This window comes from Gopherus evgoodei, chromosome 4, assembly GCF_007399415.2.
Source record: "Gopherus evgoodei ecotype Sinaloan lineage chromosome 4, rGopEvg1_v1.p, whole genome shotgun sequence".
In the NCBI taxonomy this organism is placed as follows: domain Eukaryota; kingdom Metazoa; phylum Chordata; order Testudines; family Testudinidae; genus Gopherus; species Gopherus evgoodei.
The window spans coordinates 73,267,204-73,292,126 of record NC_044325.1 but is presented as its reverse complement, the minus strand read 5'-3'; the positions used below and the strand labels follow the sequence as shown (position 1 = coordinate 73,292,126).

General features: G+C 44.3%; 1 protein-coding gene across 1 annotated transcript in view; it reads left to right on the top strand.

Annotated features, from left to right (window-relative positions):
• The window catches only part of GPHN (gephyrin), a 562,913-nt gene extending 553,633 nt beyond the window's left edge, over positions 1 to 9,280 (top strand). Inside the window, 3 exon segments of the mRNA XM_030559799.1 lie at positions 4,413 to 4,516; positions 6,774 to 6,870; positions 8,432 to 9,280. Coding sequence (XP_030415659.1) covers positions 4,413 to 4,516; positions 6,774 to 6,870; positions 8,432 to 8,565 — 335 coding nt within the window. The 3' untranslated portion in view covers positions 8,566 to 9,280.
• Positions 9,281 to 24,923: the final 15,643 nt, after the last annotated feature.

The following is a 24,923-nucleotide window of genomic DNA, read 5'->3' as shown; positions in this document are numbered from 1 at the left end:
CTTTCCACGAGGTGGCCAACATATCGACTTTGCTTTGGTGAACCCCGGCCTCCTTGACACCTATTTCTAAAAAGGCAGAGAGAAAGTATTTTGTGCCAGCAAAGGGGCACGAATACTTGTACTCTCACCCGGCACCCAATTCTCTGGTGGTGGAGTCTGTAAACCACCGAGTGAGGCATGGTCAACCCGCGCCCATCCCCTAAGGATAAAGACTCCAGGAGACTGGATACCTTTGGCAGGAAGGTTTATTCATCGGCAAGCTTCCAGCTCAGGGTGGCAAATCACCAAGTCCTACTGAGCCGGTACGATTTTAACTTATGGGGGTCCCTGTCAAAGTTTGAACCTCTTCTCCAGGAAAAGGACAAGAGGAAGTTCAGAGCCTTGGTTGATGAAGAAGCGGCGGCGGCGAAAGCGGCTCTTCAAGCGACTTGGGACACAGCGGATACAGCAGCCAGTTTGATGGCCTCGGCCATTTCCATGCACAGGGCGTCATGGCTCTCACTGTCGGGGCTGTCCGCGGAGTCCCAGCCCCTCATGCAGGACCTGCCCTTCAACAGGAAGGCCCTGTTTGGGGATCAAACAGACATCCATCTGCATGGGATGAAAGACTCCCGCACCACTCTGCAAACTCTGGGCCTATATGTCCCACCAGCAAAGGACAAAGCCAGACCACAGACCTTGGCTCCTCCAGCTGGAGGCAGATATGAGCCCCTCCCTAAGAGGCCGAGGGAGCAGAAACACAGGTCCCAGCACCAGTCCCACTCGGCCCGACAACCTGGCCCCTCAAAGGGCGAGAGGCAGGAGAAGAGGCGCTTTTGACTCTTTGCGGGTGGCCACTGGGCCTGTTGCCAGGGAAGCCCCCCAGTTAATAAAGTTTGTGTTCTGCAACCGTTTATCTGCCTTCCGAGTGCAATGGTCCCGTATAATGTCGGACCAGTGGGTCCTCAGCACCATTTCCAAGGGCTACATTTTGCAGTTTGCTTCGCCCCCCACATCATCCCCCACCCCTGGAGGTCCCCGGGGACCCGGTGCATGCCCTCCTTTTAGACCAAGAGGTGACGTACCTCCTCACCCTGGGCGCAGTTGAGAAGGTACCCCTGGAATTCCAGGGAAGAGGATTTTACTTCTGGTATTTCCTGATTCCGAAGGCAAAGGGCGGGCTCAGGCCCATCCTCAACCTGCGGAACCTCAACCAATTTATGGTCCATTATAAGTTCCGTATGGTTTCCCTGGCCTCTATTGTTCCATGCCTAGACCCAGGGGATTGGTTAGCAGCCCTGGACCTCTAGGATGCATATTTTGAGGGTCATAGGCGCTTCCTCCGCTTCCGGGTAGGGTAGGACCACTACCAGTATACGGTCCTTTCCTTTGGCCTCTCCATGGCCCCCAGAGTTTTTACCAAATGCATGACGGTAGTGGCAGCCCACCTCAGGAGGAACGAGCTGCAAATTTTCCCTTACCTGACCTGGACGATTGGCTCCTCAAGGGCAAGTCTCGGTCCCAGGTGCAGGCCCAGATGGAATTTCTGCTGGCCACTTGTGAGAGTCTAGGCCTAGTGGTGAAAGAGGACAAGTCCACGTTAGGGCCGGTTCAGCGCATACACTTCATAGGGGTGCTGTTAGACTCGGTGGTGGCCATGATCTCTCTCCCCCAGGACAGGTTCGAGACACTCAAAAGTCTTATAGCTTCAGTGACGACAGCAAGGGTGTGCCTTCAAATCTTAGGCCACATGGCAGCATGCACCTCCGTGGTGCAACATGTCAGGCTCACAATGAGGCCCCTCCAACTCTGGCTGGCCTAACAACATTCCCAGGCCAGGGACGACCTGGACAAGGTGGTCACGTTACCTCCCAACATAGAGGCCGACCTGCAACTGTGTTCCCCCCCGAGCAACATGTTACAAGGGATTCCCTTCCGAGAGACCCCTCCCTCACTAGATCTGGTGTCGGACGCCTCAGACCTGGGGTGGGGAGCCCATATGGGGAGCTTCCAAACTCAGGGCAGATGGTCAACCTCGGAATTATCCCTGCACATAAACGTCAGGGAATTCAGGACGGTACACCTGGTGTGCATAGCTTTCAGCCCAAACCAACGGGGAAAGATGGTCAGAGTCCTCACGGACAATACGGCCGCAATGTATTACATCAACAGGCAAGGGGGCACGTGCTCCTCGACCTTGTGCCAGGAAGCCCTGGACATATGGGAATTCTGCATAGCGCACGATATCTCTCTGAGGGCTTTTCACCTACCCAGCTCTCACAGTACTCAAGCCGATCACCTCAGCAGGATTTTCTCCCGCCAATACAAGTGGTCACTCCACTAGGAGGTTGCCCAGCAACTCTTCCGAGAGTGAGGAGCTCCCCAGGTAGATCTCTTTGCTACCGCCCAGAATCATCTCTGCCCGCGGTTCTGCTCCTGGGCAGGGGGCGATCTCAGATGCGTTCCTGATTCGGTGGTTGGGCCACCTGTACTAGGCCTTTCTGCCATTTCCCCTGATAGGCAAGGTCTTACAGAAAGTGAAGGCAGACAAGTCGAGGGTTATCCTCATAGCCCCAGATTGGGCCCGACAATATTGGTACGGAACCCTTCTGCAGCTTCTAGCTGCTCTCCTGCGCAGGCTGCTGCTTTGGCCAGATCTCCTCTCCCAGGAGGAGGGATGCCTCCTCCATCCCAGCCTGGCCACTCTTCATCTGACAATGTGGCTGCTTCATGGTTAGATGAGGAGGAAGGGAGGTGTTCGGAGGATGTCAGGCAAGTTCTGCTGGAAAGCAGAAAGCTGTCCACACGATGGACCTACCTGCCCAAATGGTCTAGGTTTTCTAGGTGGGCGAGAGAAAGGGCTACTTCCCCATCATCCGCATTGCTCCAAGTCATTCTCAATTACCTCCTGTCTCCTAGAACCAGGGCTAGCTCCCGTCTCGGTCAGGGTACACTTAGTGGCCATTTCAGCTTTCCACCCTTCAGTGCATGGTCACTCGGTATTTTCCCATCACCTGACATCCCATTTTTTTAAAGGACTGGATCGGGCATTCCCTTGCGCTAGGCCCCCCGGTCCCACTATGGGACCTGAACCTAGTGCTCTCCCGCCTCATGGGTCCCCCTTCTGAACCCTTGGCCATGTGTTCCTAGTCCCACTTATCATGGAAGGTAGTGTTCCTGGTGGTGATCACCTCAGACCGCCGTGTCTTGGAGCTTAGGGCCCTAACCTCGGAACCCCCATATACGGTCTTCCACAGGGATAAGATCCAGCTTTGCCCACACCCTGCTTTTCTGCTGAAGGTGGTCTCGATTTTTCATATGGATCAGGACATTTTCCTTCCGATACTCTGTCCCAAGCCCCATTCCTCTGATGAGGAACAACACCTACACATGCTAGATGTGCATAGGGCACGGGCCTTTTACCTAGACCAAACCAGGCCATTCCGGAAATCCCTGCAACTTTTTGTTGCATCAGCTGAACGCATGAGGGGGCAACCAGTTTCTACCCAGTGAATTTCCTGCTGGATCATCTCGTGCATACGCACGTGTTACGACCTGGCAGGGATTCTCCCGCCGCCTATCGTGAAGGCGCATTCTACGAGAGCTCAGGCCTCGTCGGCCACCTATGTAACTCACATCCCTATTCAGGACATTTGTAGAGCTGCCACCTGGTCCTCTGTCCACACCTTTTCGTCGCACTATGCGATCGTCTCCCAAACACAAGATGACGCCAGGTTTGGTAGGGCGGTACTCCATCCCGGAAACCCTTAAACTCCTACCTACCTCCATCAGATATAGCTTGGAGCCACCTACTGTGGAACACATGAGCAATCACTCGAAGAAGAAAGCACAGTTACCTGTTCTGTAACTGGTGTTCTTCTTGATGTGTTGCTCTGATGTATTCCACATCCCGCTCTCCTTCCCTTCTGTTGGAGTTGTCTGGCAAGAAGGAACTGAGGATGGGGGAGTGTACAGCTCCCTTTATAGCATGATATAGAGGCGCCACTCTAGGGGTTGCAGCGGTGCTTCCCCACTACGGGTACTACTAAGGGAAAAATTTCTGGCACCAGTGCACATGACGAGCACACACACCTACTGTGGAATACACCTGAGCAACACATCTCAAAGAATGCCAGTTACAGAACAGGTAACTGTCCTTTCTGTGGCCCTAAATTTCCCTTTCAATTTCAGTTGAATCAATATTCTGCTTCACCTCTTGTCCTAAACTCCTGAGTAGCATAGTTGTGTACTGCTTAACAACTGCCATATGCCACTCAAGATTTAAGTGACGTTTTTTCCTGTGTATATAGTGTGAAAAGCTCTTTGGAATCCTTTAAGATGAAAGTTGCTATGGAAATGTGTGATTTTTCATCATTTCACATCTTAACTCAGAATTACTCACATGTGAACTATTGTTGTGTTTTGCTCTCCAGGAAATCCTGTATCAGCTGTTGTCACCTGCAATCTCTTTGTTGTCCCAGCATTGAGAAAAATGCAAGGCATCCTGGATCCTCGGCCCACCATTATCAAAGCCAGGGTAAGGACTTTCAAATATAGGATATTTGAAAAATATATTTGAGATCCTGCTGTCTGACAGGCTCAGTGAGCCGTGTTCCCCCCACCACGACCACCACCCATACTCTGTCTAACTTTGGATATCTCAGCACTAGTGATATGATGATAAATTGAAGGGAATTCACAGCAGAGAATAGATCAGATGACTACAAGAGAATGATTTGGAAAGATTTCAAAAAGCTAAATATAGATTGGATTTGATTAAACAAAAACTAAAGGTCATAAGACAATTGCCTGAAAAGATGTAATGGGTGCTTACACTGAGAAGGGACAGGAATAGTTTAGGTTTGGCTTAGAGGTTGCTATTGGAGGCCCTTTCTCCAGTCTCCTCCTCAACCCCAGAGCTGAGTGTAAAATTTCCACCATGCCTCTTCCAAGCTACTGTCAGCCCAGGGAAAGAGGAGACTGGATCAAGGAATCAATAATTCCCAGTTTCCTGCATTACAGTCCAGAGAGTCCTGTTAGGCCTATCAAACCAGCCCATCCACATACTTGCAAATTTGCTCCTTTAACATCATTCCTAGCTTCATTTAATGATCATTTTAGCTCCTGAAATCACTGCAAGATGGATCTGTTTTTCACTTACACATTGCTGCATCTCTGTTTCATTTTTCCCAGACCCTTTACTTTGAATATGGGGTGGTAATAGTCTCATTCATGCATGTTCCTGACAGTGCAGGTTGCAACTCACTGAGCAAAGGAGGCCATTTAACACTTATGCATTTCATAAGCAGCTGGCTTTCCCTCTAGCTCATTCCTCCAGCCATTTTCTGGATTTGGAAAGGGGCTAAACTCTTCCAGACTGGAATCTTCTGTAGGTGCTGTGTAATTGTAGAACATGGCAGTGTTTTTATGAAGTATTGCCATTTCATTGAATGTACCAGCTGTACATAGAGCACCACTGAAGATATACATGGTCCATTGAGCAATACTGAAGCAAGTCGAAAAGTACTGCATTTATATCTAATCCAAGAAGGATAAGAAAAGCAATCCTAGCTGGTGTTTCAAGCTGACACCCATAAGCTTGCAGTTGACATAATGTACTAAAATGTTTAAAGGTCATTGATATCAAGAAATGTTCTGCTGAGGCATATTGATGTTACATTTGAAAGAACTGACTATCCAAAGCCCAGAACTATGGTGGTGGGGTGGGGTGAGAATGGACTTTTTTACCAGAATTTTGAGTACACATAGGATCTAGGAAGGTCAGAGACATAGTATGAGAGCATAAGAAAGGCAGTGCCTGAAAGAGTAGCTCAGACAATTGCAGGAAGAACACGTGGACTGAAATGATGAAAAGAAAAAGGGGAAAAGCAAAGGGGATTTCTGTTAAGCTTTTCTGAGCTGTTCAGTTTGTGTAGAAGGATTACCTAGAGATGCAGGAAACATATAGTCAGCCCAACTTACTTAACCTATCAGAATCCTCTCTATTCACATCAGAATGTTGAATGAAAATAGGAAGGTTTTGAGGTAGTGTCTATAAAATCACTGTTATGTCCACGTTTCTCTCCTCTTAATGATGTCTGTTTCAAATTTGCTCAGTTTAGAAAAAATCTATGGACTTGTAAACTGTCCGTGCTGCAAACACTACCTGCGATCTCAACAGCAAGCTCTATTCTTTCTGCCGCTTAACCAGTCATGCCACTCTGTCCAGGGATCCTATCAGATCTCACAAGGATTGGGCTGTAGGAAGTGCTGATGGTGATTAACTAGATGCCACTCTTCCCTCTGAGTCAATACCCAACCAGTATCACAGAGTGTCATTAGTGGGAGCTGCGCTGTTTGAAGCACCATCTTTCGAATGAGATGTAAGCCTGAGTTCCTGACCACTTGACTTGCCCATGGAATTTTTGACAGTAGTAGGGAATATTAGCTCTTGGGTTTATCCGGTTGAGATAATTACTTCCTGCCAATCTTAATTCTCCCTACAATTTCAATTGCATAAATTACTCTACAGTCCTAGTCCTAAACAGTTATACAATGCTGCTCTGCAGTTAAAAAATCTTGTGTTCCATCCCAGAGGTGGATAGGTACTTGAGATAAAAAGTATTAGCTGTGTGAGTGTGAGTTTACCCAACCTTCACCTGTAGTAAATATTCTACAGTCAGAACTGAGCTGACAATCCTGTTGCCAATGACTAAGGCAGAATAAAGTCTTGCTTGTTGAATGACATGTGAATGAAAGCCTGTATCTTCTTTCTCTCTTTGCTTCTCCTGCAGTTATCATGTGATGTAAAATTGGATCCTCGCCCAGAATACCATCGGTGCATACTGACTTGGCATCACCAAGAACCACTGCCTTGGGCACAGAGTACAGGTTAGCCATTTACATAGACTGACACACCCACAAACAGGCTCCCAAACATCCACTATACAAACAATCAAACACATATTTACACATTTATGCCTGTAACTGCACGTTTGCCAACATACACATGCACACACACACACCTGCACATACTTACATCCAAATTCACTGATGTTGTAGAACACAGACTTGCTAGCCTACGCCAATTATTACACAATTGCTTGCCTTCGTGCTCCCTGACACACATTTATTTGCATATATACAGCCTGCCTATTTACACGTTCTTTTGCATAAACATTCACTCATACTTGTTTGTGCTCGCTCATAGACATGCACTTCCTCACATGCTCACTTCCACACTCATACATTTACTAAATACAAGTTGGGGCATGGATGGGAGCTGGGTGATTTAATTTAATGCCAAATAAATAGAGATGTTGCTAGCTGAATGGGAGAAAATTTCAGTAGAGATAGCTGAGGGTAATATCTGTTCTCTCAATCAAGAGGATATAGCCACTTTTTACACAAGATTTGCAATCTGGGGTGCTGTTCGATCCTCAGCTGCTCCTAAATTTCTAGGTTGAAGCAGTACTTGAGTAGTTTTTCCATCAGCATGTGGCTAGTAGGTTGACCTTGCCTCTCTCTCAGATGGATGTAGATCATGCTGCAGCTACTTGTGCTTTTGTCACCTTCAGATTGGTTTAAAACAATACATCCTACATGAAGCTTTCCTTGGAGACTACCTGAAGACATGTTAATACTGATTGTGTCTCACTGCTTACATAGGTAGATTTCACACATGGAGCTCTACACCTTTGATTCCAAAGTCTGAACAGGCACTTTTACAGGTGCAATTCAAGATGCTGATTTTTATCTGTAAAGCTTTACATCGTTTAGTTCCTGGTTGTTTTATGCACTACCTCTTCTCTCATGTTCCACGAAGACAGTTGATACCAACTGGAATGCTCTCTCACTGTCAGTCCCTAGGTTTGAACACCAAGAACCAAAAGGCAGGGTATTCTCTGTCAGGATTTTTGCCACTGTATTTTGCTTCACAGTTGGTCCAGCAGAGCTGAAATTATTCACTTTCACAACATATTGCAAGTCTGAGGGTGTCAAATGGGAGTGGGAGTTCAGAGTTCTTATGAGTGGATGAATTATATAGATTGTGCTAGGTTTTTAGTTATTGTACGAAATGGATTAGACACACATGCATTGTAAGATAACTATGATGTCAGTGGAAACTGGAGAGAAGGCAATCTGAAAATAGGAAGATTTGAGAACATCGATGGAAAGATGGGGTAGTAAGGGGAAGAAATGTGGGAGCTTGGATAGCAAGGAGGACAAGTGAGTGAATGGAAGTTTGGAGAACCTGGAAAAAGTAGGCTGCCAAATTCTCTCTCCTGGGTACTCTGTAGGTATTTGCCATGTGTCCGTTAAGTATCCAGACCCCAGGCTCCATGACTAAATTAGCTCCATGATTCTCCTCCTAAGAATAGCCCTTTTTTCCATCTTCATGCATTGTGGTAGTAGTACTGTTAACCACAGTCTTTCTCTCATTCTGCTCTAGGAAATCAGATGAGCAGTCGTCTGATGAGTATGCGTAGTGCCAATGGACTGTTGATGCTACCTCCAAAGACAGAGCAGTATGTGGAGCTTCACAAGGGCGAGGTGGTGGATGTCATGGTCATCGGAAGGCTATGATGTCACCAGCAAGAGTGAAGCTTTGATGCATGTCCACATATCATTGACTGTATCCTGTAATATGCAACGGCACAGCTAGTTTTTCTGAACTGGATAAAAGCTGATCAGTATAGTCAACATCTTGAACTATATTTCAAATGGAATTTAAATAAATACCTTTTAAAAAAAACTTTAAAAAAACAAATCTTAACAAAGAAATTTATTCTGATTATATCAAAGCAACTTTTTCCTTTCTTGCAATTGCTTTGTGTGTTCAATGCTAGTTCTGATAGCAGTAGCTTTTAGTAGACAGCAGTAGGTGCCTGCAGAACTTGTGTTTTTTCTCATCTTTAAGATACAACTACTTATGCTCTTAAAACAAGGCTGTCTGCTTATTTATACTAGCGTAGACAACACTTGGATTTCCCTTATTAGTATGCTTCATAACTGCTTCACAGAGAGCTTCTGCTTGTTCTTTATCTTGTATCTCGTGTTGATGTGCACAGTGCCAAAAGCAGAGTGGCTGCACTGGGAACCCGATCAAGCCCCGAGGTTTCCCCCCTCGCTGCGCGTTCAGGGATATCTCTCGGCCCAGCAGCCACCCGGCTCAGTACTCTTGGGCAGTAACTGGATACCTTTTATTTGAACAAACAAAAAAAATTGCTTCCTTAAGTGCTGACAGCCTTTTTAACCAATACATTTAAAGATGTACAGAACTAAAACCTAAAAAAAAAAATCAAAGACTGATCTTGTACAGATATTAATGTTACCAGCATTCATGTGGAAATCAAATGAGCGAAGAAATAAAACTAATGTTAAACAACTCTGTACCATAACATTTTCTGTAATGATATTGAAACTTAAATGAATAAAAAAAATTCCTTGATCATTATTTAAAATTTCACTGTTTTAGCCTTGTTGTTTGAAAATAGGGAATAATGTTTCTTTCAGTTTTGCGGGGGAATGGCTGGGATAAAAGAAATTGTCTAGGATGATATAATGAGTGAACTGAAATTAGACCAAAAGGAAATGTAGACTGTTCTAAATACACCTCTAGCCCGATATAATGCGATCCTCAGAAGCCAAAAAATCTTACCGCGTTATAGGTGAAACCGTGTTATATTGAACTTGCTTTGATCCACTGGAGTGCGCAGCCACCCCCCCACCCTCGAGCACTGCTTTACCGCATTTCATCCGAATTCATGTTATATCGGGTCGCGTTATATTGAGGTAGCGGTATATAAGATCTGTGGAATAGTGTCCCAGTTGAAGAGGTGGAAGAACTCATGACTGGGTAATTTAAAACTAAACTAGAAAAGAATATGCTGTGCTTTCGTCGAATTGCATGACAATTCTGCACTAACCCCAGAGATGTACTAGAGGTGGCCTAGTACTATAGGTCCCTTCTCTCCTCTTCATGAATCTTTGATTAATACCTTGTCAATTCACAACTTGCCCAAATTATGTGCTCTGGGGTTCCATGTATAGCTACAGAGTCCATAAATTACATCCCTTTAGAACAGTGGTTCCCAAACGGGGGTTCATGAACCCCTGGGGGTTTGCGAAATGTTACAGGGGGTTCTCAGGAAAAAATTCCCTAATGGCAGATAGAGCTGTCCTTAGGGACCGCAGGCAGCATGGGGGCCGGAGCCCCTGGACTTCCAAGAGCTAAACATATCTTTCACACAGAGGAGACTTAAACTTCAAGACTCCTTATAAGCAATGGAAAGGGAGGTAGATTTTTTTTTGCTGTTTTTTAAATTAAATAGGCAGCTAGTATTGTTTTTAAAATTATTATGAAGAACAAGTTTAAGCTTTATTGTAATGTGTGTTGTTTGCCTGGACTAGGATGACCAGATGTCCCAATTTTATAGGGACAGTCCCGATATTTTGACTTTTTCTTATATAGGCGCCTATTACCCCCCACCCCCGTCCCGATTTTTCACGCTTTCTATCTGGTCACCCTAGCCTGGACTGCTCAAGACCTGAATCCTTGTGTAGGAGGAACTCTTTGAGTTGGCTCCTTAAATACCTTCATGCTGTTTCACATCTGATACTCCATGATGAAACATAGGAGCCTTGTCTTATAACAGGCTTATTCAAAGTGATGCAAGCTACAAAAGTGAGATCTTGGAAGAGTGTTGCCATTTTCATAATGTAATAAAAATACTGTAGTGATAAATAATAATAAATTGTGGTAATAAGCATGTCATAAAAACAAATTTTATATTTCCAATATCACTGCTTTTATAATTTATACTCAGGTAAAGGAGAAAATCCCTGGAAATATTAATTTTTAGGAGCAGGTTTGCAAGACTTAACATTTTAGTGAAAGGGGTTCACAGGTTGTTAAAGTTTGGGAACCACTGCTTTAGAATGATCTCACACTGTGGAGTCAGTGCTATCATGCCTGCTCCATTAATGAAGTCAGACCAATTCTGGCTAGTAGTTTTGTAGTTAAGGTGCTGGAGGGGAACTCAGGAGATCTGGTTTCAGTTCCTGACTGCCACAGACTCTGCCACTGTGTGACTTTGGGCACACTTAATTGCTCTGTGCCACAGTTCCCCCGCTGTAAATAGAGATAATATTTAGCTGCCTCACAGAGATGGTGCCAGGATAAATACATTAACATTTAGGAGATGCTCAGATACTGGTTCTGCAATGATAGGGACCATAGAAATACCTAGTGAAAGAGACCTAAAGTAACAAGCCTTTGCAAAATGCTCTGGAAGGTGAGACTCTTAAATATGATGCAGACAAATAATTATTATATCAGTTACAAGGCAAATATCAGGCAGCATAGAAAATAAGATTTATTAACCACATTACTAAGAACAATTTGATGGCAGGTTGTTCATAGTGTTGGAGCATTTTGTTATAGAGAACGATAGCGAGACTCCAGAAAATTTACAAGTAGCCATCTTAGGCCTGGTCTATGTTACAAAATTTCACTCTATTTGAAGATGGCTGTAAACAAGCATGTTAACTAACGCAATGTTGAACATTATGTTTCAGTCAGTGTAGAACAAGCCAACTCATCTCAACAACCAGCTAACCATCATTGTGTATAACTAAAATATTTAAAGGTAAAAATGCCAGGGAACAGTCATTTTGCAGCTACAGTAACTGGTTTGGCACATTAGTCATGTTTGGCCAGACCCTATTCCATCAAAGTTTCTGAGAATCCTCTTACATGTGGCTTAGTATCCAGGACAACCAGGTGTGTTGTGTAGGTGGCTCAGAAAGTTGGTAAAGGCCTGTGGACCCTTTTAAATCCTTTCTACCAAGCCTAGATTGATAGTGACTGAACAGCATTACTATCTGAACAATATTTCTTGGCCTTTGTAAAATAGATTGATAAACTCAAAACAGTTCCTAGTGAACAGATGTTCACATCATAACTTACAGTCTTGTTGGTAGCTTCAGAAAATAAGTCAAGGAATGATGGGTCTCAATCCTCTCACACTGTGCGGTTATACAGGCTCAGGAATGAGAAAGTGGTAGGCCAATTTGAAGGGTATTTGCATTAATTTTACCTCTCCAGTGGATAATCAGAGTATTTCAGTCCCAGGACTATCAACAGGGTAACGTTCATCATAACTCAATGTAATACTAGAAAATATATAAAGTGACAGAAGGTAGGGCTTGTATTTTGGCTTTTCTGTTTTTCTCTTTTTTGACCTGGTTCCCCACTTGTCTTGTAGTTTGGAGATTTCTTCAGCAGTGTATACAAGGTGATGCTCGGCAGTAGAAGCTTATGCAAGAGTCTTTCTGAGTCATATTCATCCAGTTGGATCCTATAGTGACTTATGCACTTACTAGCGTCCTGATACCAGAACCTTTACTGGGACTCTGGGTAATATCACATATAGAAATTTGCTGCACTGAAGTGGACAAGTGGAAGGACAAGATGACCTAATAGATCTTTTCCATTACTAATCTGTAAGATTCTAAGTACAACAATTACAACCTTCATTCTATCCTGTAGAGTGATATTCAACTATATCAACCCTCTGTGAATGCTGGGCCTGCTCTGACCTATGGCCTTATATGTTGCTATGCAGAACAGCTGTGCAAGAGACCTCCGCTGATTCTTAGAACAGCAGATGAAATACGCTATAACTGAACAGGATGCGCTTAACCGCAAACCGCAAGGCAAAATGTATTTTGCATAAGAAGAGCTGTTGACGTGTTTGCCTGTATTTCTAAATCGCATAAAAGACGCTCGGGGACACACATTCGGGGCGAGCCACATTGGGGTACCTGATCCTCGGTGAAGGACGTGCCAATAGTGGTCTCTGCCCGGTCCACGGACCGTAAGGAAATCGCAGTCAACTGGTAGCCGTGAGAATCTCGAAATCCTTGGAGACAAGGCCTAAGCTCAGACAGACACATCCCCACCATGGGAGATCTGCCTTGAGTGGCGGTCAAGAGCCCAAGTGAGCGGGATTGGGAAGGGTCTCGAGACACATCCCCACCAAGGGAGATCTCGTATTGAACCCGGACCACCCTAGAGAGTATCCGGTTCCACCAGAGGCGTCAGACGATTGGGGATACAGGCAAAACAGGGGCAACAGTGGACTCAGCTTTGCTGCGTTTAAGCCATTCAAAGAGTAAAAGCCTGTTGCGATAAAGGAACATATATAAGCGCTTATTTTAAAAAGGTAAGATTATTATAACGTACGGCCTGATCAGCTGTAACAATAGATATTCTAAAGATAGATACAATCTGCTGCTAGTATTAATTTAATTGTTTGTAAGTATTGCACTACTAGTTATCATTTGAATATTATTGGAAGAATAAATAAGAAAAAATTGTTTTTATTATAATTAAGCCTCTCGAAGTGTCAATCCTAAGAAAGAACTTGTGTGGAAGCAGCCAGCCGCTTAAGGGCTAACCCTCATTGGATATAAGAGGAGGCTCATGGCTGGGCCACAACTAAAAGTGGTGTCTCCACAGGAAAAATAGCGGTGCACCCTCCTGTTACATGGAAGAGGTCAGCTGCCTTTAGGGAAGTGGATGACTCAGAGGACTGTTAATGGAAAATTAATCTTTAACCTTTCTGTGACTAGTTCAAATCTGGCCTGAAGTGTTTGTGACTGAAAGTTATCAGCTGAAGGCTCCTTGGTGGGCTATATGAACTGTATTGAAGGAAGGGTCTTCTCAGTTCCCCAAGGACAGATATCAGCAACACAGAAATCACCAGTTTAATTGACTACATTATTGACCAGGGCTTTGGAGTGGAGCCGGGAGCTGGAGCGCGGAGCAGCTCCGGAGCAGTGGAGTTGCAGGTTTTTGCTTGGAGCTGGAGCGGAGCCGGAGCACAGCTCCAAAGCCCTGTTACTGACAGGATGAGCAAACAAGCCAAGGACTTAAGTCTTCTTTTATGGGGAGAGATGGAGCCACTATATGCAGTGGTGTGAAGAAGCTCGTTCTGCTGCTGTCTGTGATGTAGTTCTTGCACAGATAAATCAGAGATATCAGCTTAGCTTCTTTCACTAGCCATACAGTAACTTTTAAAAACTGTAGTATCCCAGCAGTTATATCACTGCATTTACTTTCTGTTCCAGGATATTTCTTTCCTGTTATTTTCATATTTGCTTCAACGCAGCCCAGGACCAGAATCTGTCAGTTATTCCTCCATAGTGATTGCCAAGGAGTGACTGAATTTCAGTGGTGAGTTAGAAACCAGAGGGGGTCTTTTTACTTTATGTCTAATTGAAGGCTAGGATGCATGGTATTAGAAAATAAAGGCAGAGATGGAAGGAAGAGATGCCTGGAGGATAGATGGGACCAAATATTTCTGCCAGAAAACAATGAGATTTTGGTGAGTAGGTAAGCTTTTCACTCTGAGTCAGTACTGAATCCAATATGATGCCAAGCTGCTGCAGATAGTAGGTTTGGATTGGTTGGTTTTGGGGAGGTGGGGGTTCAAACCAAGGTTCTCAACACTTATGATTACTAAATATTTCCATGTCCTTTATCATGAGCTGGGATCATAGCCCTCATGTCCTGACCAAATTCCACTTTGAATAACCACATTTTCCCTCTCTAACCATCGCCAGCAATTTCAATTTCTTTCCTCACCCCAGAGATCCTCCACTCCACCAATAGTGCCCACTTAGACTGGTTCGCTTGTCCTATGCTGTCTTCCACATCTCACACACACAATGCCCTTCCCAATCTGCCTTGTTGTGCCCAACCCTCCTCATAACCTGATGTGACAATGAGGCCAACTAACATGACCTATCTCCAAGAGAGACTCTGTAATAGCATGACTTTTGTTAGGTGATGCATAGTCCAAAGACCTTAAATTTAAGAGGAACCTAATACATACTGGGACCTTAGTTTTAAGCCTTTTTTTTTTTTTGAGAATGGGACTGTTGATATATTTCTGGGTTACGATTATTTAGGTTAAAAGACTTGATTATAGAAATTCTTTCCAGAATTTTTCAATGACTGAGAAGTTTTCCAAGGACTATACAGTTATTAAAAACTAAAGGATTCTGAAGTGAAGGTAGCATTTTTGCCAACTTTGGTCTATTGACATTTCAATATCTTTTTTTTTTTTTTCCTATCCTTATTTATATTATAAGATCTAAGTGGTATGAAGCTTATTGAACATCAGGTCAAAACTGTTCCTTGGGTTTTAAGAATGAATCCTAGCCAGTCCTGGATTAGTATCAGCCTGCTCATCTGACACTGGCTCAGCTGGCTTTTGGCCACAGGAAAGAGGAAGAATCTTAGTCCAACAGCCAGGCCTCATCTTTACATCAGTCTTCCAGCCTGGTCTCAGATGAACCAGGAACTGAGACAAGAATAAGAAGATACCAGCTTCAACCCACATCTGACTGTAAAAGAGCATTTTTCCTGTCCCCTTGCTTTTTGGCATTTCTTTTTGTGCTTGTTTGTCTTTGGGGAGACTGATTTTTGTGCATTGTGAATATAAGAAGTAAATGTGACCATTTAAGAAAACAGTTTTTGGGAGGGGAGGGGTTTGTTGTTTCTCCTTCCCTCTTAAGTTCATAGAATGAAATATTTTATGATGGTGTGAGTTTTGAGATACTATGCCTTAGAACGTAAGAATGAACCCTAGGAACTCTCAACCCAGGGAGAGAGAGGGCTAAGGCAGCTTTAAGTTACCTTTGCTCCCTCCTGATCCTTGGCTGTTCCAGAGGCTAGAGAGGCAGCCAGCATATCTTTGCCAACCCTAAGAGCCTATCTAAGTTACAGCAGCTGCCCCATGCTGCTCTGTGAGCTGCAGCGCTGCCTGGAATATCTTCAGGCACTTGGTGTCTGGGGCCAGCCTGCAGCAGAGCCAGTCTCCTGGCAATCCAATGAAAGTTGGCCCTGAAAGAAGCTATCTAATTAACCTCGCCTCCTGATTGGCTCCAGGCTGACACTTATGCTCAGTAGCAGCACCAGTCCAATGGCCATTCAACACATTCTAGCCTGCACTTATTGAAGCACTGGGGATGGGCAAGTGTGGGCCTGCCCACATCGAAAGGCCCCTCTCCTCACATTGTCCCCTGCAACTGTGCTTGGTCCTGTCTCTGCCTCCACTGTCTCTAGTCTCGCTTCTACTCCAGCTCCCAGCTCCTTCCTGATTTCTGACTTCCGGCTCAGATCTTCATCTCCACCTTCTGACTATGACTCCTTCATCTTAGGCTTTGATCTTTGACTCCTGGTTACGACTCTTGGCTTGACTCCTGGACCTGCCCCATCAGCTCTACCTGATAGGCCAGACTCTTGCTCCAGACACTAAGCCAGACCACTCACCACTCAATCACTGATACTTTGAGCAGCTCAAAAGATTGAACGAGTGCGGGTAATGGTTGGACTGCTCTTCAGATGGATTCTGCAGAGGCAGTTGTGTCTCTGCTAGACATCGTGGAAATTCTGCAGACCTTATAAGCCCAGGTTATGACCTTGCAGGTACAAACTGCAACCCTACATGCTCAAACTGTCCTGCCCATAGCTGCTGCCCTGGCTTCTAGGGAGCCAGGGATTCCAATATCAGATAAGTTTGATGGGGACCATAACAATGTCTGCAGTTTCAGGAACCATTGCTGGGTCCTGTTCATGCTTTGGCCTCAGTCATTCTCCACTACCAGACCTGAGTAGGACTTATTATTAGACTACTAACTAAGGATGCCTTGGCCTGGCCATCTCCTCTCCTGGAGACTTTTAGTCCTCTGTTTAAGCAGTTCGAAGAGTTCATCCAAACTATGGCAATTGTGTTTGATTATCCGAATTGCACACTATCGGCCAAGAATGCACTTTAGAGGCTGCGACAGGGAAACAGATCAGTTACTGAGTTTGCCGCAGAGTCCCAGCACCTGGCAGTAAACACTAACTGGAACAAGGTGACACAGTGCTACCATATCCAATGTGCCCTAAGCAAGGAAATAAAGAATGAGCTGGCACAGGTGGAGCTGCCACCCCACCTGGATGCCTTGGTCAAGTTTTGTATCAGTATTGATGACCGCTGGTCCAAACGCTGGCTGGAGAGAGAGTCGAGGCATTGCTCCCTTTCCTGTTGTCATCACAAGGGCCCAGACAGATCAGCTGGTTCTGGCCTTGCCTCTCTGATACAGAGAAGGACTGGCATCATGCTTTGGGCTTATGCCTGTATTGTGGGGACTTTGGATGCTATGCCACAGATGCCACTGTAAGAACCAAGCCGTGTTTTTACCAGAAAGACTCCAGGCCTCAGCTCCAATAAAGGGAGGTCTGGGCTGAGCCTGTGTTCTCTCCCTCACATCAGGACCTTGAATCGCTCCTTGTCTACCAGCATCCTGACTATAGACGAATGCCATGCCAATACCCTCCAACTCCCCCTTTGGCTACAACATGCTACCATAACAGAGCTCAAGCTGAGGGCATGCACGGGCTCAGGGGCTTCCAACAATTTCATGGACTTGAACTTTGTCCAAGTTCACAACATTACAGCTCAGCAGGAAAGCATCCCCAATTTGATGGAGTCTATTGACGGATCCCTTCTCTCCTCTGGCCTGGTTACTCATCAAACAGCACCCTTGATGGTTACAATGCTCCAACATCACTGGAATATTTTACAGTTCAGTCTGATCCATGCACCTCACTCTTCCATCATCTTCTGCATTCCTTGGCTCATCACCCAAACCGTGCATCCACTGGGGGCCAGGCACAGTACACTTGACATCAAGACTCCACCATCAATTTTGCATCCCAAACACATGTACTGGACCAGAAACCCCCTGCAATCTTTGCCAGCTACCTGAGAATTCAGAGACCAAAGGAGGTAAACTGAAGGGGACTGCCGCCATCCCTGCAACTCTCTTGGTAGCTTCAGGAATCCCAGTGAAAATTCTGGATTACTGCGATGTCTTTGATAAAAAGAGGGCAGATGCTCTGCCACCCCATCATAATTATGATTGTCCAATTGACTTGCAACCCACAGCCAAGATTCCTGTTGGCCACATATAGGTGCTCTGGGAGTACCTCCATGACACCTTAGAGAAGGGGGTTAATTTGCCCACACACACACATCACTACTGGCTCCAATCTTCTTTGCGGCAAAGAAGGATGGCTTCTTATACCCTTGTGTTGGCTGTCGAGCTCTGAACAAGGTGACAGTCTGAAACTGCTACCCCTTGCTACTTTGGGACACTCTACTCAGCCAAGTTTTTTTACTAAGTCAGACCTACATGGGGCCTACAACCTGGTCTGAATCAGAGAAGGTGATGAATGGAAGACTGTTCTACACCCAATATGGACATTTTGAAGAGTTAGTCATGCCTTTTAGGTTGTGTAGCACTCTGGCAACGTTTCAAAATTTCATCAATAATATTTTTGGGACATATCGGACCAGTTTGTGGTTATTTATTTGGATGACATTCTTGCTTTTTCTGAAAACCAGGCATTGCATGATCAACATGTGTTCCACATGCTTAACAGACTCCACCAAAACCATCTGTACTCCAAACTGGAGAAATGTGAGTATGACAAAGACACAGTCAAGTTCCTCGGGTATACCATTTTCCCTGAAGGAGTAACAATGGATCCATGGAAAGTATTTGCCATCTCTGGATGGAATGCCCTGAAGGACATAAGAGGCATTCAGTAGTTTCTTTGATTGCCAATTTCTACAGGCATTTTATCAAAGGATTCTCTCACCTAGTTGCCTCAATAACTGTGTTTCTCTGAAAGGGAGTTCATTTCATCTGGTTGCCAGAAGCACACTTCACATTTGATCAGCTAAAAAGATCTTTTACCTCAGCTCCCATTCTTGTGTACTTGGATCCTGCCCAGCCCTTCGCCATTGAGGCAAATCCTTTGAACTTTGTCGTCTGAGCCATTCTGACACAACATACTGGCTCACATAACTAATTCCATCCCTGTGCCCCCAACCCCTGCTCAGAAGAGTTATGGTATCTAGAGCAAAGAGTTACTTGCCATAAAGGCAGATTTTGAAGAATGGAGACACCTTCCAGAAGGAGCTTGGTTCCTGGTCCATATCCTTACTGACCACAAAAATCTGGAATATCTTCGAACTGCTCATAACTTTAACTAGTGATACAGCTGCTGGTCATTTTTCTTTGCAAGATTCAATTTTGTTGAAACCTACTGCCCTGGATCACAGAATAGGAAGGCAGATGCTCTGTCCTGCAAGGATTAATATGCTGAGTAAGACACAGCTCCCTTTGGTACCATTATACACCCATCAAGTTTCTTCAAGGGACAGCAAACAGTAATCTGATACCCCTCTTCCATTCCCTGCTTCCCCAAGACCTCCAAGCTACTAAGAACTATCAGACTCTAGATGCTCCTAACATTCTGCCCCACTCAAGATTTTATTTGAAGGATGGTCTGTTGTATGGAAGAAGGTGCCTTTATACCCCAGAGAGCCAGCCCAGACTCAAGGTGTTAAAGATGCCAATTGCCAGCCATTTCAAAACTTAAGACCTAGAGCTGCAGAATTTCTGGTGGCCATGGTTGAGTATTAAAAGTAATCCTCCTTCAAGGGTGCCTGCTAGGGTGCCAGAGGACCTAACTTCAGGAGGTATTTCTGAAGGAACGCATGTATGAGTTCTGGAGTATGAACATTTTCTACCAGCTCTCATGACTGTGCTTCTGATCCATAGCACACACAGTCCAACAGATAATAGTGTTTGCCACTTGGCCTCTAGAATTTCCTAGACCTCATACTCCTGTTGGCCTTGAATAGCTACCAAAGGTGGTGGTGGAGTGGAGTGGAGTGAACAGGAAAGGGATTCTCCATGTTGGATTTCAGAAGAGATAGATGGAAAACTGGGTGAACCATCTAGCAACTGGAGCCTAAATGCTGCAGGGTTAATTGGTTCTGCTTTCTTAAATGGGCGTAGATACTGATGATCCAATTTTGCTGAGGGACAGGTGGATTTTAGCTGTTTGAAGGACAACCAAACCTTATCTCCAACAAACAGGGTCAGTGTGGCCTGGCGTTTTTGGTCAGCATGATGTTTAAATATATTCTTGATGACTTCAAAGTGTTCGTTAAGCTCTCGTTGGACCCAGTGAAGGTAGGCAACTAGATCTACTGTGGAAGGGACTTGGGAGTCTGGAGGTGCAGCTGAATTAAGTTTATAGTGGAAACTGTAGTTTGCATAGAAAGACCTATGTTGGATGGATGCATGAGTGGAGCTATTATATGCAAACTCTGCATATGGCAGGAGGACAACCCGGTCGCCTTGACAATAACTGAGAAAGCAATAGAGGAGTTGCTCAAGGACCTGGTTCACTTGTTTTGTCTACCTGTTAGTCTGTGGGTGATAGGCTGAGGAGGTAAGAAATTTAATTTCTAAGAGTTTGCAGAGTTTGTGCCAATAACAGGAAGTGAATTGTGAACCTTGATCTGAGATGACTCCCGTTGGCAGTTCATGGCGCTCAAAAATATGATCTAAAAAAAGGTGGACTGTTTTCCTGGACAGCTGGGAGGGAGTGAATGGAAATAAAGTGTGCCACCTTAGTGAGGAGGTTGACAGCAACAAGGATGACAGTGCAACTGTGGGAGTAGGGTATCTTTATGATGAAGTCCATAGATACTGAGGACCAGGGTCGAGATGGGGTAGGCAAAGGCTGAAGAAGACTGAGTGGTTTGGCACATGGGCACCTACTACAACAGCACAGATCTCCATAGCAGAAGGCTAAGTAGGTGTTGCTGTTCTAAGAGGGTGGGTGAGAAATATTAAAGACCAAATTCTCTTCTCAGGAGCATCTGTGTATTTCTGTACTAATTCTATTGAAATCTATGAAAGTACTTTGGATTTATACCTGTGTAAATGAGAGCAGAGCTGGTCTCTGAAGAGAGATTGAAAGACTGCCCCCTACCCAAACTGGCACATCTGATCTAGCTCCAGAGTTGAGGGAGTAATGCTTCATAAAGGTGTGAAGTGAACTGCATATCACAGCTTTACAAATTTTAATACATACAAGGAGATGAAATAACTATCACAAAACAGAATGGGCTTTCAATTCTTCTGGATAGTTGGAGTACAATTGGAGGATTTAAAGTCCAGTCACACTGATCCTGGCCCGTCCAAGACCTCATCTACATTAAATTTACACCACTAAAATTGCCCACCATTGCTACCACTGGTTCTACTGGTGGTACCAAAAGTGAAAATGCTAGCGTAGACAAGGTACCATCAGCTACCAGTGTTTTAAGCACTGTGTGTGTAGCCTGCTCTAAGCAGCATTACACAATATAGTGTTTAAAACGGACATGCCCATCTGTAGTCAATTGCCCCTGAAACCAAAACTTATCCTTTACTTAAGGACTTAATTCTATTTAAAATATTATTTATCAAGGCTGCGATTTTTCTAAAGAGCCTAAAAGAGTTAATAAGAGTGCCTATCACTAAGTCTCCTTTAAAAAATCTCAATCTAATATTTTTCTAAAAAATTGGAGATACCTGCTTCATGTATAGAATTAAACAGCCAGACTCACTGGTATGCTCTAGCTGCTTCACGTTACTCTGATGACCCAAAACAGCCAGAAACCTATCTTAATTGCCAATTTAAATGGATTTAGAGCTTCCTTGTGTGGCTAGACCAACCCAAAAACTTTTGATGGCCTGGGCCATCACTTTTGAGGGCATAGGAAAATGTCCAAATATTAATGTGTACTTGTACTGTCTTTTGAAGGATGAGTATGAAAATAATGGATCATTCAGAAATACATTTGACAGTTTCCTTCTCCTTAGGGTTACAGGGTCTCCTACTTTTCCCCACAGTTACCTTGGAGCAGGCCTCTTGGCCTGGATGTTTCCTTAGAAGAAAATTTCTGACTTGTCTTATGGGAGATATGAGAAATCTGTGCAAAACTCCTACTTGTCCTGCCCAAAAGGTAGAAGAGGATGCCAGAAAAATGGTAAATAAGTCCCCACATCCTTGTTGACTCCAGCATTCTACTGAGGTATTATTACCTCACCACTCAGAAGGCACTGATGGAGTGGAGTTGAAATCTTGTCCACACTGGCAGCTACTTATTGCTGACCCAGACTATAACCACCCTGAAGGAACAGAGGAATATCATCTGCTGAAGTGGAGATTGAAATCATGGGAGACTATCAAAGCTTGGCAAGACCCTAGTATTTGGGAACCTTCTCTTACTCTGAAATGCATTACGCCAAATTTTCAGTCAGTGGAACAACACTAATTTACATCAGCTGAGGATCAGTTTTGCTCTGTGCAGAAAGGCCCTCTTTACAGCTATGCTACATTGGTATCATTGATATTCTCTTAATACCGACTTCTTATTGCACGGTTACAGCCATTTGGATTGTTCACTGGCAGCCTAGTGATATGAGCTGCTGTTACATTACTCTGAACTGCCAGCATTCCAGTAAGGTGGTAGTCTACGCAAAATGGGCACATGAAAGAAAACGTTCACACTTTTCTTCTTCTGTACATTCCATGTTTGTGGATGAGCTCCTGGCGCAGGCAGTTTCATGGTAAGGGCTGGTGGGAGCCCCCTGGGAATATAGCTTTTATAGCCATTTGGTGAAAAATTGGTGCATTCCAAGGGGGTAAGCACAGTGGTACTCAATTATAGTAAAGCAAATTGAAGCTGGTGCAGAATTTGGCAGCTTATTTGTTTGGGTGCATTTCTGGTGCATGTGATATCACTGCTTTTGGGTCTCCATTGGCTAGCTGTTAGTTACTGGTAAAATTTAAGGTGTTGGTTCTGATCTACTTATCAGACAGACCCTCTGTCTGTGTGTGTGCAGTGGCACCTGAGGTCACATAAGAGAAAGTGGGGAGCTGGCAGAGTGTTTTCCATAATGGACCCTTTGAAACTTGTACCTCACTGGCCAAGTTCAATTGATTTGACTCAATATTTTATAGGGAGCCAGAGTAGAGAGCGAAGGACAGGTTTGATGTGCTCATGGCAGCCTGTGTTCCTGAGGAAATGCACTGTTGTGTTCATACTAGTTAGAGTTTCCTAAGGGCTGATGACTAGGTCAGGCTAGAAAACAACAATTCTGATATGCAAAGAATTAGAGGTTTCAAAATGTAGTTTTGGTTTTCCCTCCCCCCCCCCCGGCAATTAAACAAAAATTAGACCTTTTAAAATTGTTTGTGAAAAAACTAGACAGAGAGAAAGAGAGTGAGACCAGAATAGCAATTAACATGAGGGTTAGGACATTCACTGGGGCTGACCATGGCCCAGATGGGTGCCCTTGCCACTCGGCTATAGAGTCAGTCTCTCTCGGTGTCTCCTATTGAAACTATTCCACTTTGTATAAATAATGAAATATTAATTGGGTTACAGTGAGAGGTTTTGATTTTGACAAAACATTTTTTTGACAGACAAGTTTTGTCAAAAAAAATTTCCACTTTCATACCCAGGGGTGTTGCATCAGTCTAGTTCCCTCAGTGCAAATGCAGTTTACCAATGTAGTATGGAGTTTACACTCAATGTGGCTTACCTCAGTTTCACCAGTGCAAGCCCCATTTTATATTGGTGCAGCTCATCACTATGGATTTGCACTGGGGGAGCTATGCGTCTGCAAAAATCCCTAATATAGAGTAGCCTATTTACATGCAACATGTCTGGACTAGATAAATTCATATCACCCACACACTTCCCTGATTTAGTCAAGCAATTTAATTGGTCTCAGTGTCCTCTGAGAGCACACAGGCCATACCAGTGGATTATGATGTCAGCAGCCCCTGCCCGACTCTGCCTTCCTATTATGACATGATTTGCTGCCTCACCTGTAGGCATTGACATATCATCACTGTTTAAGGAAATTCAAGAGAGGGAACTTGCTATTCAAAAATCTACTTGAATATGCCAGTCATGGGTTCCTAGTGCAGCAGACTTCTAGAGAGCTCTTCAGAACAAGCTAGAGCATTTGTATCTTGTTCTTTCTTCGGTAGACTCCTCCATGTAAGAAATGGACTCGTTTCAGTAAAACGAGGTATGAATTCCTAGAAGTAGGAGTCTACTTAGGGAATGTACCCAGTATTTAAAAAAGGAGAGACAAGACATCTTGATTCTCTTCATGGCCTTGCCACTGACTTATGTGGCCTTGGAAAAGTCATTTAACTTATCTCCTGATATTTAACTTCTGTATTCACAAGCATAAATGGGAATAATGATGTTTACCTACCTAACATGGTGAGGGAAGGGGGCTGTGTTTATGAAGTTCAATTAATTATTAGCCTCTCCTGAAGCGGGACCACTTTATGTTGCTCCATCTTCTGTTTGTGCCTTAAGTCAGTTTAGCCAGCTGGTAGAGGACACCCTCTTCCCACTCCAAGCACAGGAGGCATGTCCACAGGTTACTAGACATGGTTGGGGTGTTCCTTTGCCCCAAGGATTCCTGACTGCTGGAATATCCCTTTTGAGTTTTAGACAACTGACTCAATTTAGAGCAGTACTAAATTGCATCTCAAGACCAGACCAGCACCTGGAAGCAACATGAACAGGGGGCACAAAGCTATGATAGTCTAGGCAAGTCATCTTTCCCCCATCCCTCTTGAGCTGTGCTGAGCAGACCCAATGATTTAACCCATTATTTGCAAGATACATTGGTATGCTCACATGAAAGGGTAAAATGTTGTTATCCTCATCACCCTAAAAGTATTTTGATCAATCCTACCATTATATTAAGATTCTTCACTTAATTATAAGCAAGGGGAACAATCTGAAATACAGCATAGCACGTGATCTAGTTTGTGTTTCAACTGTATTTGTGCAAGTTTCATATATGAACTATCTATATTTATTCATAGAATTATGCTATGTGAGATTTGATGATGAAGAGGAGGAAAGCATGAAGACAACAGAGTAGGTCGTGTAAGAGAAACGGAACAACAAAGGCACTGAAGGTGGGTTTTGGCAAGA